This window comes from Centropristis striata, chromosome 11 (genome assembly GCF_030273125.1).
Source record: "Centropristis striata isolate RG_2023a ecotype Rhode Island chromosome 11, C.striata_1.0, whole genome shotgun sequence".
Taxonomy (NCBI): Eukaryota; Metazoa; Chordata; class Actinopteri; order Perciformes; family Serranidae; genus Centropristis; species Centropristis striata.
Window position 1 is genome coordinate 294,515 of NC_081527.1, and position 15,786 is coordinate 310,300.

General features: G+C 36.9%; 1 protein-coding gene across 1 annotated transcript in view; it reads right to left on the bottom strand.

Annotated features, from left to right (window-relative positions):
* The window catches only part of LOC131980166 (solute carrier family 12 member 7-like), a 45,514-nt gene that overhangs the window by 8,799 nt on the left and 20,929 nt on the right, over positions 1-15,786 (bottom strand). Inside the window, exons 5-18 of the mRNA XM_059344361.1 lie at positions 12,703-12,757; positions 12,117-12,247; positions 11,645-11,769; positions 11,199-11,303; positions 10,448-10,659; positions 9,563-9,730; positions 8,819-8,917; positions 8,369-8,426; positions 7,139-7,313; positions 6,927-7,045; positions 5,859-5,957; positions 4,508-4,627; positions 3,636-3,740; positions 917-1,085 (exon numbers count right to left, since the gene is read on the bottom strand). Coding sequence (XP_059200344.1) covers positions 917-1,085; positions 3,636-3,740; positions 4,508-4,627; positions 5,859-5,957; positions 6,927-7,045; positions 7,139-7,313; positions 8,369-8,426; positions 8,819-8,917; positions 9,563-9,730; positions 10,448-10,659; positions 11,199-11,303; positions 11,645-11,769; positions 12,117-12,247; positions 12,703-12,757 — 1,740 coding nt within the window. The remainder of the gene's footprint in view (positions 1-916; positions 1,086-3,635; positions 3,741-4,507; positions 4,628-5,858; positions 5,958-6,926; positions 7,046-7,138; positions 7,314-8,368; positions 8,427-8,818; positions 8,918-9,562; positions 9,731-10,447; positions 10,660-11,198; positions 11,304-11,644; positions 11,770-12,116; positions 12,248-12,702; positions 12,758-15,786) is intronic.

Below are 15,786 nucleotides of genomic sequence, written 5' to 3' on the forward strand. Positions count from 1 at the left end.
CTATGTTCCCCTCTCTGTATGAGACCGGGGAACATAGGACCATATTTCTCTGCTTTTCCCATTACTGCCAAATTCCTTGGCAGATAGCCCTAACCCTTATTACTAACCCTAACCCTTATTATTAACCCTAACCCTTATTATTAACCCTAACCCTAACACTAAGACTAACCCTAACCCTTATTATTAACCCTAACCCTTATTATTAACCCTAATCCTTACCCTTTTTACTCTCTTTTAACTTTTGCCTTTTTAAGAGATCTCCCACATTCCCAATTTTAGCAGCACCTAGCACTTTCTCCCAGGAAAAGTATACACAGAAAAAGATACATGGATCTTAAGAAAAAAGTAGCAAAATAAGAACAAAAAATATATAGATATTTACCTATTCTCTGTGCTCCGAGTAAACTGTTTATCAGCGACTTACTGTTCCTCCAAACTTGCTATTTTGTTCATCTGATCATTTTATTACTTTTTTTAAAGAACATTTTTATTCATTTATTTTTAATCCAAGCAATATGGCTAATCACACAGGGAGAATTTAGAATCTATATATAAGGACTAGCTCGTGCCCGTGGCAAAATTTTTTTTCTGTTAACCCTATTTAAAAAGCCAAAAATTTAACTGCAAAGTAAGCAGAAAGTAGCTGCTGTGATAATGTAAGTGTAGTGCTGCTTGATCTAAGGTGGGCCATGAGACGGTAGGCCTGCTGGCTGCTGAGAGACTACTGGAAACATTGGTAGGTTGCAGGGAACAAAGGACCCTTTTTCAGAAAAAGGATCCTATGCTCCCCATGTATGTTTTGCTACAGGGAACATAGGGATGATCCCATTCTGAGATGCTGTATAAATGACTGCTGGTACAGTAAGGTCAATGTAAGCAACATCACCAGGTTTAAGTGGAGACTGAAGGGACCAACCTGCTCTCCAGTCTTGACGTCTTTGCCCCGGGCCATGAAGGTTCCCTCCAGGACGGAGCACACGATGGTCAGACCTTTTCCTGCTTTGAGCTGAGTGGTGAAGGAAAGGAGACGAGGATGTCTCACCGTCAGGTCAGAGTCCAGCTTACACAGCACCAACAGCTGAGGCCTGCAGACACACAACACAGTTACACATGGAGGTATCTGTTAGCATGTTTAACACACAACACACAGTTACACATGGAGATATCTGTTAGCATGTTTAAACACAACACACAGTTACACATGGAGATATCTGTTAGCATGTTTAAACACACAACACACAGTTACACATGGAGATATCTGTTAGCATGTTTAACACACAACACACAGTCACACATGGAGATATCTGTTAGCATGTTTAACACACAACACACAGTTACACATGGAGATACCTGTTAGCATGTTTAAACACACAACACACAGTTACACATGGAGATATCTGTTAGCATGTTTAAACACACAGTTACACATGGAGATATCTGTTAGCATGTTTAACACACAACACAGTTACACATGGAGATATCTGTTAGCATGTTTAAACACACAACACAGTTACACATGGAGATATCTGTTAGCATGTTTAACACACAACACAGTCACACATGGAGATATCTGTTAGCATGTTTAACACACAACACACAGTTACACATGGAGATATCTGTTAGCATGTTTAAACACACAGTTACACATGGAGATATCTGTTAGCATGTTTAACACACAACACAGTTACACATGGAGATACCTGTTAGCATGTTTAACACACAACACACAGTGACACATGGAGATATCTGTTAGCATGTTTAACACACAACACACAGTGACACATGGAGATATCTGTTAGCATGTTTAACACACAACACAGTCACACATGGAGATATCTGTTAGCATGTTTAACACACAACACAGTTACACATGGAGATATCTGTTAGCATGTTTAACACACAACACACAGTTACACATGGAGATACCTGTTAGCATGTTTAAACACACAACACACAGTCACACATGGAGATATCTGTTAGCATGTTTAACACACAACACACAGTTACACATGGAGATATCTGTTAGCATGTTTAAACACACAACACAGTTACACATGGAGATATCTGTTAGCATGTTTAACACACAACACACAGTGACACATGGAGATATCTGTTAGCATGTTTAACACACAACACAGTTACACATGGAGATATCTGTTAGCATGTTTAAACACACAACACACAGTTACACATGGAGATATCTGTTAGCATGTTTAACACACAACACACAGTCACACATGGAGATATCTGTTAGCATGTTTAACACACAACACAGTTACACATGGAGATATCTGTTAGCATGTTTAACACACAACACACAGTCACACATGGAGATACCTGTTAGCATGTTTAAACACACAACACACAGTTACACATGGAGATATCTGTTAGCATGTTTAAACACACAACACACAGTTACACATGGAGATACCTGTTAGCATGTTTAAACACACAACACACAGTTACACATGGAGATATCTGTTAGCATGTTTAAACACACAACACACAGTTACACATGGAGATATCTGTTAGCATGTTTAAACACACAACACACAGTTACACATGGAGATATCTGTTAGCATGTTTAACACACAACACAGTTACACATGGAGATATCTGTTAGCATGTTTAACACACAACACAGTTACACATGGAGATATCTGTTAGCATGTTTAAACACAACACACAGTGACACATGGAGATATCTGTTAGCATGTTTAAACACAACACACAGTTACACATGGAGATATCTGTTAGCATGTTTAAACACAACACACAGTGACACATGGAGATATCTGTTAGCATGTTCAAGGGAAAATTATCCATTTTTTACATATCAAAATATGTCTACAGCAAGGTTATCATAGTTTTCGATTTTTCATCAGTTTTAGTTTTAATTTTGTTGTGATTTTTTCTTTTCAAATTCAGTTAGTTTTAATGAGTTTTTAGAGTGAGTTTGCTAGTTTTAGTTTAGTTTTTATTAGTTTTAGTTTAGTTTTCATTAGTTTCAGTTTAGTTTTTATTAGCTTCAGTTTAGTTTTTATTAGTTTTAGTTTAGTTTTTATTAGTTTTAGTTTAGTTTTTATTAGTTGTAGTTTAGTTTTTATTAGTTTTAGTTTAGTTTTTATTAGTTGTAGTTTAGTTTTTATTAGTTGTAGTTTAGTTTTTATTAGTTGTAGTTTAGTTTTTATTAGTTTTAGTTTAGTTTTTATTAGTTGTAGTTTAGTTTTTATTAGTTGTAGTTGTTTTGTAATGGGGTATTTGTTGGGTCCAGATTCAATAAGGTCACAATAAATGTTTCCTTTATTTCCTTTGTCTGATCCATCTCAGCCCCAATAAGTTTATTAAGTCATAAAACCAGATAGATGAAATAGATTTCATATCAACCAAAAAGGTTTACGGATGAAAAAAGTTGACAAAGACGAAAACGAAGGACATTTTCACTATAATTTTAGTTAGTTTTAGTTAGTTTTGGAACCACAAAATACAGTTTCAGTTAGTTATCGTTTTTTTAAAAAACTCTCATTTTTATATTTATTTCAGTTAACGAAAATGTTTTTTTCAATTCTAGTTTTGGTTATTTCGTTAGTTTTCATTAACTATAATAACTTTGATCCCAACACACACAGTCTCACCTCCAGTTCTTGGTGTGTGGTGGAGCTTCCTCCAGCCGGATGAGAGCGTAACGTGCTGCGTTTAAGGACAGACCTCTGATCCCGTCTCCCCACTCCTTCACTGCCCTGCACACAAACGGACAAAATGTTTATGAATATGAATGACATTCAAAATCAAGAGAGAAATGATGCTTCATACGCTGTAAAAAAAATGTCTGTAGATTTTACGGTGAAAAACTGTTAAACCACGACAGTAAAAGACGTAAAATTATAAATGAGTTAATTCAGTTTCAGTAACAATGAAACACTGTAAATGTATATATCAGACAAAACAGGATTTTTTACAGTTTCTTTTTTTTAAAAAATACATTACTCCACTGTAAAACTCCACCGTGTGTATGTAAGAAAAATATACTGTAATATATATACAAGCCATCACTGTAATTTTAGCATGTATTTTTTGTAAAAATACTTTTCCTCACTGTTAAATGTACTAAACACCATATCTCTAACATAAATATACTGTAATATTTAATGGTAAAATCTTTAATTTATGCAGCATTTATAAAGTATTTTCTTGTCAATTATATGGCAGAACAGCATTTCTTTTGATGGAATTTTTTTTGATCTATACAGTAAAATATGGAATAAAATGTCAATCTTAAACGTGAAATCAACAGTGCTAATATCATTTTAACGTAATATTAGAAAAAGTTGCACCGTATTTATTACGGTAAAGTTCTGGCAACCACAGCTTTTTGTTTTTTTACCGTAAAAACATTTTTTTCACAGTCTACAACACTAATAAACAGTGGCTAGTTCTGCTTGAACAGTACAAGTAATGGAAAATTTACAATAATTTGTATATGTTGACCTAAAACCCCCAGACTCACCCTCTGTACTCAATGTACTTGTAGATACAGCCAGCTATCACCATGGCAACCAGGGCGTAATACCAGGAGGAGACGAACATGAGGGAGAGACACAGACTCATCCCTAAGAAGGACAGCGTCCTACAGGACAGACAAAGGACAACATTCAGGACTGTTCGAGATTAATAAAATTAAAAAAAATCTGCATTATGACCTTTATTAAATGCTGCTTAGAGGTGTTTTATGGTGGAGCATGGAACACATATTTTATGTGCCAGACACAGAAATAAAGAGTATCAACAGAAAGGACATTCTGATAACGCTCTGCGCATCAACACATATTTGAGGGAAAGCAGATGAAAAACTGAAGCACTCTTTGTGCTCCAATCCAAGGTAACGGGCCCAGGTGGAGACAGGCACTAACTAACACTAGACAAGGTAACGGGCCCAGGTGGAGACAGGCACTGACCGACACTAGACAAGGTAACGGGCCCAGGTGGAGACAGGCACTGACTAATACTAGACAAGGTAACGGGCCCAGGTGGAGATATGGGTTGGCCGAGTCTAAACCATGGTGCTGCCCCAACAGTTTTGACCAATCAGATAGTCGCACATTCATATTTTAAAACTCTGTGTAAAAGTAAGTTAGGCAAAGTGGTACATCAAATGTGTACACTGCAAAAAACCAACTGACAAAAAATGGGGAATAAATAACTAGAATTAAGCAAATACATGCTTGAAACAAGTCAAATTATCTGCCAGTGCAGTAAGTAAATTGTTCTTTGTAAGAATTCTTTAAGCAAGTAAAAATATCTAGAAACTGGAAAAACCAATGATGTCTTAAAATAAATCCAAAAACACGAGCATGTGGCTTGAAAAGCCTGACTTTAGTCACATTAAAATAAGGCAGAAATACTTGAAACGAGCAAGTTTTTTTTCTCATTCCAGTATCTGTGGGTAGATACTGGTGGTAGAAAATGCTTTTGAAATAACATTTAAACTCCATGCAACTAAAACTCAACTGGAGCCAATATTTTAGGTAAAAACTCACCATATTCAACAGTTGAAGAGATTGAAAAGCATGAAAAAGCTCACAATGTCAATCCTAAAAACAAGTCTTTACACAAGACTGAAATCCCTGTGAAGAGGGGTTACTCACTCATTTTAGTTACAAAAATACTTTTTTCGGTTTTATCAACTATACAAGACAAAAAAAATGTTCTTGAAATAAGCATATCAAGCTATGGTCAGTAGGTAAATTATACTCAAAACAAGATAATTAAGATACTATTGCTAAATATAAGAGGAAAATACTTGGTAAGATTAATGTTTTTTGCAGTGTGGATTTATTTTGTTGAAGCTGTTCTCTCACCAGTGATAGAATTTGAAGCGAGGTCTCCAGTTGGGGGTCCGGAGCAAAGTCTGAACGGCGCAGGCCAGGTTAACAAACAGGTAGCACATGAGGAAAAACCTGAGCACACACACACACAAACAGGAAATATCAAGTAAGCAATAACATGAACACAGAAACATTAAAAGTGGATCAGTTGTCTTGAACCACGTACATTGTGTGAAGTTTATAGTTATTATAGCGACCTCTGGTAGCGGTCCACCCGGTGTGTTTTGGCGCGGATGTATTTACCGGCCGGATCTTCTTTTGTATGAATGCGGTTGTTCTGACTGGTGAAGCTGAGCTGGTGAGTTAGATATATGTATATACGGTGTGATTACAACTTGTGTTGAAGCCCTTAAATATGTTCATGTATGCGGATTGTACAGTTGATTATATGTCCGTGTCATTAATGTTGTGCTTTTGTTCACGTTTGTGTCGTTTCAGTTGATTAGCTGGCGAACCGCACGGTTGCTATTCGTGCTAATGAGCACAGCATGTGAACTTGTTGAATGCTAATGCTAAATAAATACGGTTCATCAGTTAAGCTAACACCCTTTACGATGGGAGTTATTAGATTAATGTAGTTACACTGTAAAAAAAAATCCCGTTGCTTTTACAGAAAAAAACTGTCAGCTGTGGTTAACAGAATAATTCTGCAAAAAATACAGTACAAATGTAAACAACTTTATAGAACTTGTAAATTTTACTGGTATTCAGTGTACAATAAATAATAACTGAATGTTAATTTACTGGTATTCAATGCACAATAAGCAAAATCTGCATGTAAATTTTGCATAAATAAGGAGTATAAAAGCAGCATCATCCTGTTAAATTAGCAGTAACGGATGATATAATCTACAACTTTAAAATGTATTTTTTTTAAATTACTACAGTTTAAGATGTAAAATTGTAAAAAGTTGTTCTGTAAAGATGTTGACATATGTTCTGTATTTTTTACGGAAATATTCTGGTAACCACAGCTGCCAGTTTGTTTCTGTAAAAACAACGGGACACTTTTACAGTGTAGTTCATTAAAAGCGTACGTACATGGAGAGGATGGGCGCCACGGCGTCCAGAGAGGCGATGAGGATTCCTATCTCACAGATCCCGACGGTCAGCAGCAGAGCCCAGGTGGGCTCCCCGTTGGCCTTCCCATGGCCAAAGACCTGACACAGACATGAGGGGAAAGGTCTCATACAGGACAAACACATCAAGTACATTTCCAGGGCTGTAAACATGAAGATGTTTCTGACTCTGACCTGTAAGAACGGGATGATGCCATCGCGAGCAATCGCCTGCAGCAGCCGGGGGGCGCCAGTGAGGCTCTGAAGCCCCGCCCCACAGCAGGAGAAGAACGAGCCAATCACGATGACCCAGGGTGACGGCCAGGCCAGAATACCAATGACTGGGTTCTTCTTTACCGAGTAGCCAAACCTGAAACACCAACAGGCACGAATACTTTATACTCTGTGTACTGGATACTCAGCCGGCTCTCCTAAAAATGACAAACACCCAACAATTAATATTACACTGTAAAAAATAATCTGTTTAATTTACGGTAAAATACTGGCAGCTGTGGTTGCCAGAATTTCACCGTAAAAACTAATTTTGACTGAATATTCCCGTTAATTTTAGGGTAATTGTATCCTAGTGAAAATATGATATTTCTCCAGTAATTTTACACGAAATAAACTGTGTGTTTTCGACAGTTAATAGTTTTGTACTAATCCTTGATTTACGGTAATTAAAAATATCTACTACGGTGATAAACAATTTTTAATTTTCAGTCTACACTGTAAAAAAAGATCTGTTTAATTTACAGTAAAATACCGGCAGCTGTGGTTGCCAGAACTTCACCGTAAAAAATACAGTGAGTGGGTTTTCTACTGTAAATTTACATCTAAATATCAGCAAAAACTGTAATTTTGACTGAATATTCCCTTTATTTTAGGGTAATTGTGTCATTGTGACAATATGATATTTCTCCATTTATTATATATGAACATTTTTTATATTTTTACAGTAAAAATGTGTGTTTTCAAAAGTTTTGTACTATTCCTTTATTTACGGTAATTAAAAGTGTCTGTTAGGGTGATATGCAATTTTTAATTTTACGCCCTATTTCTCATGCAATTTGACAGTGTTTTACTGTCATTTCTACATTTTTTACAGTGTAATATATGTTTATATGTAGTCTGCACGGCGCCCCAGCTTCAAGAGTCAATGTTGACTTATTTAACTTACCAGCGTAAAGTTAGCCTGAACTATGTACTCAACTCACATCGCTAACGTACTTTACTTACTTACATAATTACATTACAAAAACAAACATGGGACATTATTTTCAGGAGGATTGACAGATTAGATAAACTGCATGCACCTGTATGAGCCACACTAAAGACAGATTTCCATTCAAAAGCTGTAAAATAACAACATGCCACTATTTCTGTATCTGCAATATGTAGGAAGTCAATTAAAAACACACTTACTTGTCTCTCAGCACAACTCCTTCAATACACGCTCCAAACAAGACCACACAGGAGATGTCTGAGCACCGAGTTAATGGAAATACTACTGCTATTACATATGAAATAAATACAAATATAACTGGCAAAGTAACGTATAAACCTTCTGTACATGCCATAATTATACTTGTGTCAGATATTGACAAAACTGTTATTTAGACTGAGTAGTCCTGTGGGGTTTTTTCATGGTAAATGTGTATTTGTGACATTATGGTATTTCTCCATTAGTTTTACATACATTTTCGTAAAATATTATTGCAGTTGCAGTTGTGTTCTATTCCTTGATTTAAGGTAATTAAGTGTCCATTTTCATTTTTACGCCTTATTTCTGATGCGATTTGTGTGTTTGAGTGTTTGAGTGTTACTGTAATTTCTCCAAAACATTTTTACAGTGTGCACACAGTGAGAGGATACAGATGAAGGAGGTGGTGAGAATAGCCATGATGGTTCCTATTGGAATGGACCGCTGGGCGTCTCTCAGGTCTCCAGACCTGTTAGAACCAGCCATGATACCTGACACACACACACACACACACACACTTTATTATGTCAAAGTAGAGCCTATTAGAGCCTTTTTTAAGCCGAGACGCCATCTAGTGGGGTCAGAAAATAAAGATAATGGTTCATGAAGCTTTGTTGTCTCTTCACTAATGTAAAGCAACATTTCTTTTATAAAGCCCATGCTGTTCCTACGCTACTGAATTGCTCTATACTTGCAGTGTGAATTGCCGTGCTGTGAATGTTAAGTTTTTTCCCCCGATACAGCTAGCATGGCTAATGCCAGGCTATATCACAATGAGATTAGTCTGGAGACCAGCCGTTCATTTCTCCGTAGAGGAGGTGTGGTTTACGATCCTCCAGAGCCGTTTATTGGGCGCTTTGAATGTCTATCATAAGCGTCTGTAGGTAGCTCTTAGCCAATCAGATCAGTTATACCAGATGACGTATGTAGAGCGACAGAAATTAATGTTTACATAGCCGGACTAGCCCATCTCTACTTTGAGACTAAAATGATCAATTCTGCTTCTGCATCGTTTTCCTGCAGCATGTTCTGGCCCTGGCTGCTCTGTAGTTTCAGCTCTGGCTGCTCTATAGTTTCAGCTCTGGCTGCTCTATCGTTTCAGCTCACAGTCTACCGGGTGTGTTGGTGTGTACTACCTGTGACAGAGGGGAAGTATATTCCCACCAGCAGAGTAAAGTATGTGGTGATGTCGTTGAAGACGTAGGGTCTGTAGATGTCTTCAGGTGTTTCCTGGACCGGGACTGAAGACTGACTCTTCTTCTCCAGGTGAGTCCCAGCCGGACCGTAGTCGCCCCACAGGTTGTCTACACAAAAACAATAATAAATATAATAAAGATGTTGAGGACGCAGCGGATCATTTAGCCTGAAGATTTGGTTTTGTTTCAGTTTATTTTGGTCGATACATTCGGTCATTAAAAGAGAAGTAACAAACATTGGTCAAAGTAAACAACAAGGAAACAGAGAAAGAAAACTGATAACTGACATTTGGAGAGAAAAGGCTGAAGCAGCTTATTACAACTGTCAAGTACAATCTGTTATTTATTAATAAAATAAATAAGCAGTCACAAACAAGAGAAAAGAAAGAAGCTGCTTGATTTTTCTTTTTCCTTTTTTTTTCTCCCCCTCCCCTTCCTCTTACTTTCCTTTCCCCTCTTCCTCATTTCTTCCTTAAAAAGAAGAATAATAAGAAAATATATAATAAAATATATAATAAAATAAAAATAAAAGACAATCAAACATAGAGAACAAAACAAAACTAGCAGCAGCATCTCACATGTCACCACTCATTACTCTAACTTATATAAATAATCATCCTGTTTTTAAGTACTTTTTAAATAAGTTAATGGTATTGCGTGTTTTTAAGTCTTTCTCCAGTTTGTTCCATAAATGACCAGCTGTTACCGTGGTGATGGTGCTGGTGATGGTTTTTAACTTTATAAATGTACTCACCCCTCTGAGATGATAATGTCTTAGATTGAACATGAATAATCAGATGAAGATGGAGAGAGAGTCCTCCTCACCTCTGATGACTCCACTCAGCAGCCCGGGGATGGCTGGGATCTCCGTCAGGTTGTTCTTGGAGAAGTATTGATCACAGGTGGCGTTGGGGTAGTTACTGTCACAGAAGAGTCCCCACAGCTCCGTGATCACCGTCTGGTTCTTCACCAGCAGAGTCTTAGCACACGTCTCAAACATCTCGTTCTTCAGAGAACGGTTCCCCAGCAGACACACGCTGAACACGGAGAGAACACAGAGATGGAGTCAGAAACTGGGTAATAATAATTCTATATGCTTTAGTTTCAAGTCTTGGAAATATTATGTTCTTTTGCAAAGAAACTAGTCTCAAAGTCCACTGTGGATTTTTTTTTCTCCACAATATTTTTATTTTATTTTCACTTTGACATACAGCTTTTAAATTCATGTATCTTTATTCAATCTCCATATTTTAAGGTAGCTTCATTTACACAGAGACAGAAAATAAAAACAAAGAGAACAGAACACTGTGAACAGGTTCTCTCCTCCTGATAAAGAACATGTTAGTCTATATACAACTGGCTCTCTTTTGTAATTAGTCTAGATTAAAACACATATATAGAAAAATATGAATCTGACGAGATCAGAATCTGAATTGTCCACAAAGACTTTTATTAGTTATCCACTTCTTCTTCTGTTAAATCTAAGCCAGTAGCAGTCTGCTACACTATAAACTATCTGAAGGATTCTCCTCATCTCATTTATACGTTCATGAGAAATGATTGTTTGTGAACTCACTTGAAGTCTGGAGGCTCGATGAGCGTCTTGATGACTCCGGCGTACGTCGCCATGATGGAGAGAACCACACAGGCCAGAAACACCAGAGCCAGTTTATTAACATACCTGGAGACACAAAACAACAACAATAATAATAATAATAATGATAATGAAACACCAGAGCCAGTTTATTAACATACCTGGAGACACAAAACAACAACAATAATAATAATAATAATAATGATAATGAAACACCAGAGCCAGTTTATTAACATACCTGTAGACACAGAACAATAATAATAATAATAATAGTAATAATAATAATAATAATTATTATTATTATTATTATTAGAAAAGAATAGAGATATAAAGAAAGAAAAAAGAAGAGACATGAGTCTGTGGACTGGTGTGTGTGTGTGTGTGTGTGTGTGTGTGTGTGTGTGTGTGTGTGTGTGTTGAGTTCGTACTTGACCCCTACGAAGACCACCAGAGCCATCAGCAGCAGGCAGCAGCTCCCGTAGACTCTCATGTTGTTCATCATGGAGGCGTTCTCTCCTTCTTTAAACACCGTCGCCGTGGGAACGATGTACGTCTGCAGACACACACAGAGGAGACTTACTGGTGTTACTGGTGTCACTGGTGTCACTGGGAGCTACTGGTGTTAATAATTCCAAAAACAAAGATACAAAAAACACATAAAAACACAGAAAAATAACAAAAAAATTACAAAAAACACAGAAAAATAACAAAATAATTCCCCAAAACACATAAAAACACAGAAAAATAAAAAAAATATAAAAAACACACATAAAAACAAACAAAAATAACAAAAAATTACAAAAAACACATAAAAACACACAAAAATTACAAAAAATTACAAAAAACACACATAAAACACCTCAAACCAGACAGAAGTCTCTGTGTGGGAGTGTGACGTACCAGCAGGATCTCGATGGTCCCCAGTATGTACATGGACCCGGCGAAGGTGGTCCCCAGATAGAAACACAGACCGACTGCTCCTCCAAACTCTGGACCCAGAGATCTGGAGATCATGTAGTACGAACCACCAGCTTTAGAAACAAATCACACGTTGGTTAGTTCAGCTACTGATAAATATAAACCATTCTGCATTTAAAACTATACTTCATTTATAAAACTTTATCTTACATCCTAACTTCCACTGATAACGGGAAAGCTTTGATTTACTGTTAATAATAATAAAAAAGAAGAAAATGACATAATTATGATTTTATGAACATAATTTAGTGTAGCAGACATTAAGAAGCTCTGCTCTACACAACAGTACAAATATACAGATAAATGAGTCTATAATATATATAATAAGTATAATATATAACGTGTATATTCTCATAGCATGTGTCTGTTTTCTGTTACTGGAATATTTTTGTCTGTTAAAGAAATGACGGAACTGTAAACTCAGCCGTCACCATTAAAAACAGAATAGTTAGTAAGTGTAAAATGATAATAAATGATAATAAATGATAATAAAGGTGTGCTGCGGTACCTGGGACGACTCCGTTGGTTGCTATGGCGCTCATGGAGATGGCTGTCAGCAGCGTCTGCAGGAGAGAAACCAGACGGAGGTTATAGTCACTGATGGAGGAAGTTTATTAGAGCATGAAGGATATCATTTCACATGACATACTGTACGTTATTGCCTGTGTTGTCTTTAAGTGATAAAAAGTCACTTTAAAAGGTTTATTATATACACACATTAAATGTATATTTGGCTGGGTCACTTTTTATTTTTACATTTCTGTGCAGTCACTTGAGTTACTGGCTGTTTAGTGTCTTTATAATAGTGATTAAACATCGTGCTGACTCTGATCTTTGACATCAGTTTGCTGGTAGGAAGGAATTTTGGTTGTTGTTTAACTTTATTTCCCAATATTCCTTGTTAACCTCCAAACAAAATGACCTCTGACCTCATTCAGAGTAAGCATAAGAGATGAGTTAAGGGTAGATGGAGAAGATGGTTAGATAATTAACTAAATGATTGATCATCTTTATAAAATGTTGCTTTAGATGGGAGTTATGTGATCAAAGTAATAAAATTAAAGTTTATTGCCCTCTAGGGTGCCTTAAACAGGGGTAAAATACTGTAGCAGGCTTTTAGTGAAGACCATCTGATGAAGCGTCCTCTAAGGTTCCAGTAAATGAAGAAAACCTCATAATAAGTTAGTGAATGTGTGTGTGTGTTGCCCTGTTAGTACAGAGAACATGATGTTCTCCACGGTGCCTTAAAATACTGAAAATGATCAGGTGCCTCCAGTGGGGCCCTGAAATGGTACAAACCTCTAAGTAGTCCCTTCTAGTAGAGAACACATGATAAAGTGCACTCTGGCTGCCCGTTAAAGCAAAAAAAAAAAGGATAAACTTTCCCCCGAGGTGCCACATCAATAAAGAAAAAATGATGAAGTGTCCTGTTAGGTGCCTGTTAATGGCGCCGCCAGTCACCCTCGAGGGAGAAAAAAACAAAAACAATAATGATTTCCGATGCCCATTGTCGCCCTCGCTTCGTGTTCTGTCTTGAAAATAATAAATATTAACAAAATAAAGAAACAGATAAACAATGACATTTTGTCACTTGTGGTGCTGACGTCACATTGCCTTGCCCCCCTTTAGACGGTCAGACCCCCCTTTAGACAGTCAGATCGGCCCCCCTTTAGATGGTCAGATCGGCCCCCCTTCAGACGGTCAGATCCTGTCTCAGAGGTCAGGTCAAGTGACATGTTATGTTTTGATAAATCTTCAAGATGAAATGGCTCAAAGCTCTCCGGTGCTCAGTATAGAAAGAGAAGAAAAGAGGAGGAGAAGTCCCAATATAAAGGTAACGTGATGTTGTCTTTTTTTTTTTACTTTCACTGTCACTTCCCTCGTCTCTCTTGTCTCTAACTTTGTTAGCGTCTCCATCTGGGCTTCTTTGTGAATTGACTTGTAAGTTAATATTCTATAGACAGACAGTTGTATTATATAGCTGGTTGGCACCATGGGCAAACACAAACAGGAGTTCCCCTCCATGAAACAGCAAGAGGAAATGTTCAACACCAACGGATCTCACCGAGGAACCAGATGTTCTAGAGCCGGCCCTGGACAGAACAAATCAGGTGAAGCAGCTTTTAGCCACTATGGCTCCATCTGGAACCAGCTTAATCAGAAACACCCCAACTATCACCATGTTCACAACAAAAGTAAGACCAACTTTCTGCAGTTAATGCACGTTGTTTTTATGTTTTACGTGTCTCATTTCCTTGTAAACATGTCGTGCCTTCCCTAATATAAGATCATGGGACTAGTTAAATGCCAGAGAGAGCATCACCACCATGATATCTTTATCCTGCCCCTTGTCTCTGGTCTGCAGCATCCCAGAATGAGAGTTGTGGGTATATATTGTTGGAGGGAGTTGAATGCAGATTGTTCACATCTCATCACATGAGTCCTGAGCGTTTAAGTTCAAACGCTGCAGACAGTCGGCTCTCTGTTTAGTCTGCAGCTGCTGACGTATGAAGCACGTTCCTAAACACTCTTCATGTTCTGCTGCATGAGGAGATCTGAGGCAGGCAGATAGTTCCTGTCATGAATCAGCACCATGAAATCATCCAACCAGAGGATCCAATGATTGATTAGGCTACAGACTGACAGCCAGACACTAAATCTACCACTCACACATCTCATTGTTCTCTTCAGGCATTTATTGATTTATAGCCAACATGGACTCTGTTTGTCTTTCCTTCATTCACACTGAAAAAACATCAAGCTCACCAAGGATTGTCTTCTGATATAATATATATATTAGTCTTATATCTGGCAATAGGTTCTTAATCATATTGTTTTTGAGGATGATTTACCGACTGACCATAACTTCATGTGCTTATTTTAAAAACGTGTACTAAAAAAAGACACAAAATGACTAACAAAGGCACAACAAAAGACACAAAATTACTAAAAAAGACACAAAATGACTAAAAAAAGACACAAAATGAATGAAAAAGACACAAAATTACTAAAAAAAGACACAAAATGACCAAAATTGTTCCGCTAAATAAACCCAAATCAAATAGAGTCCCACTAGAATAAAAACCAGAGTTGATGACAGGATCACGCACAATCACAAGATCACATTTATGTTGGTTTTTATTTGTTTTTGTCATTTTGTAACAAAAACAAGTGAATAAGAATCTTTTAAGGGATTTCAGTCTTCTTTAAAGTCTTCTTGTTTTTTGGATGTTTCTCAAGTTATTTATCTATTTATCTGTTTATCCAGATATTTTATCCAGCAGCTGTTGAATATGGTGAGTTGTTATTATATCTGTTGGTTCCATTGAGAGTTTTGGTTAAATGCCGTTTGAAAGCTATTTTTAAAAGTATTTTCTACCACCAGAACCTGCTAGTTTCAAGTATTTCTGGCTACAGTTGGACTTATGATCCACAGCATCAAAATAATTATATTTGGATTTATTTCAATCCATCATTGTTTTTCCAGTTTCTAGATATTTTCACTTATTTAAAGAATTCTTCCAAAGAAACATTAACTTACTGCACTGGCAGATAATTTGACTTGTTTCCAGCATGTATTTGCTTCATTCTA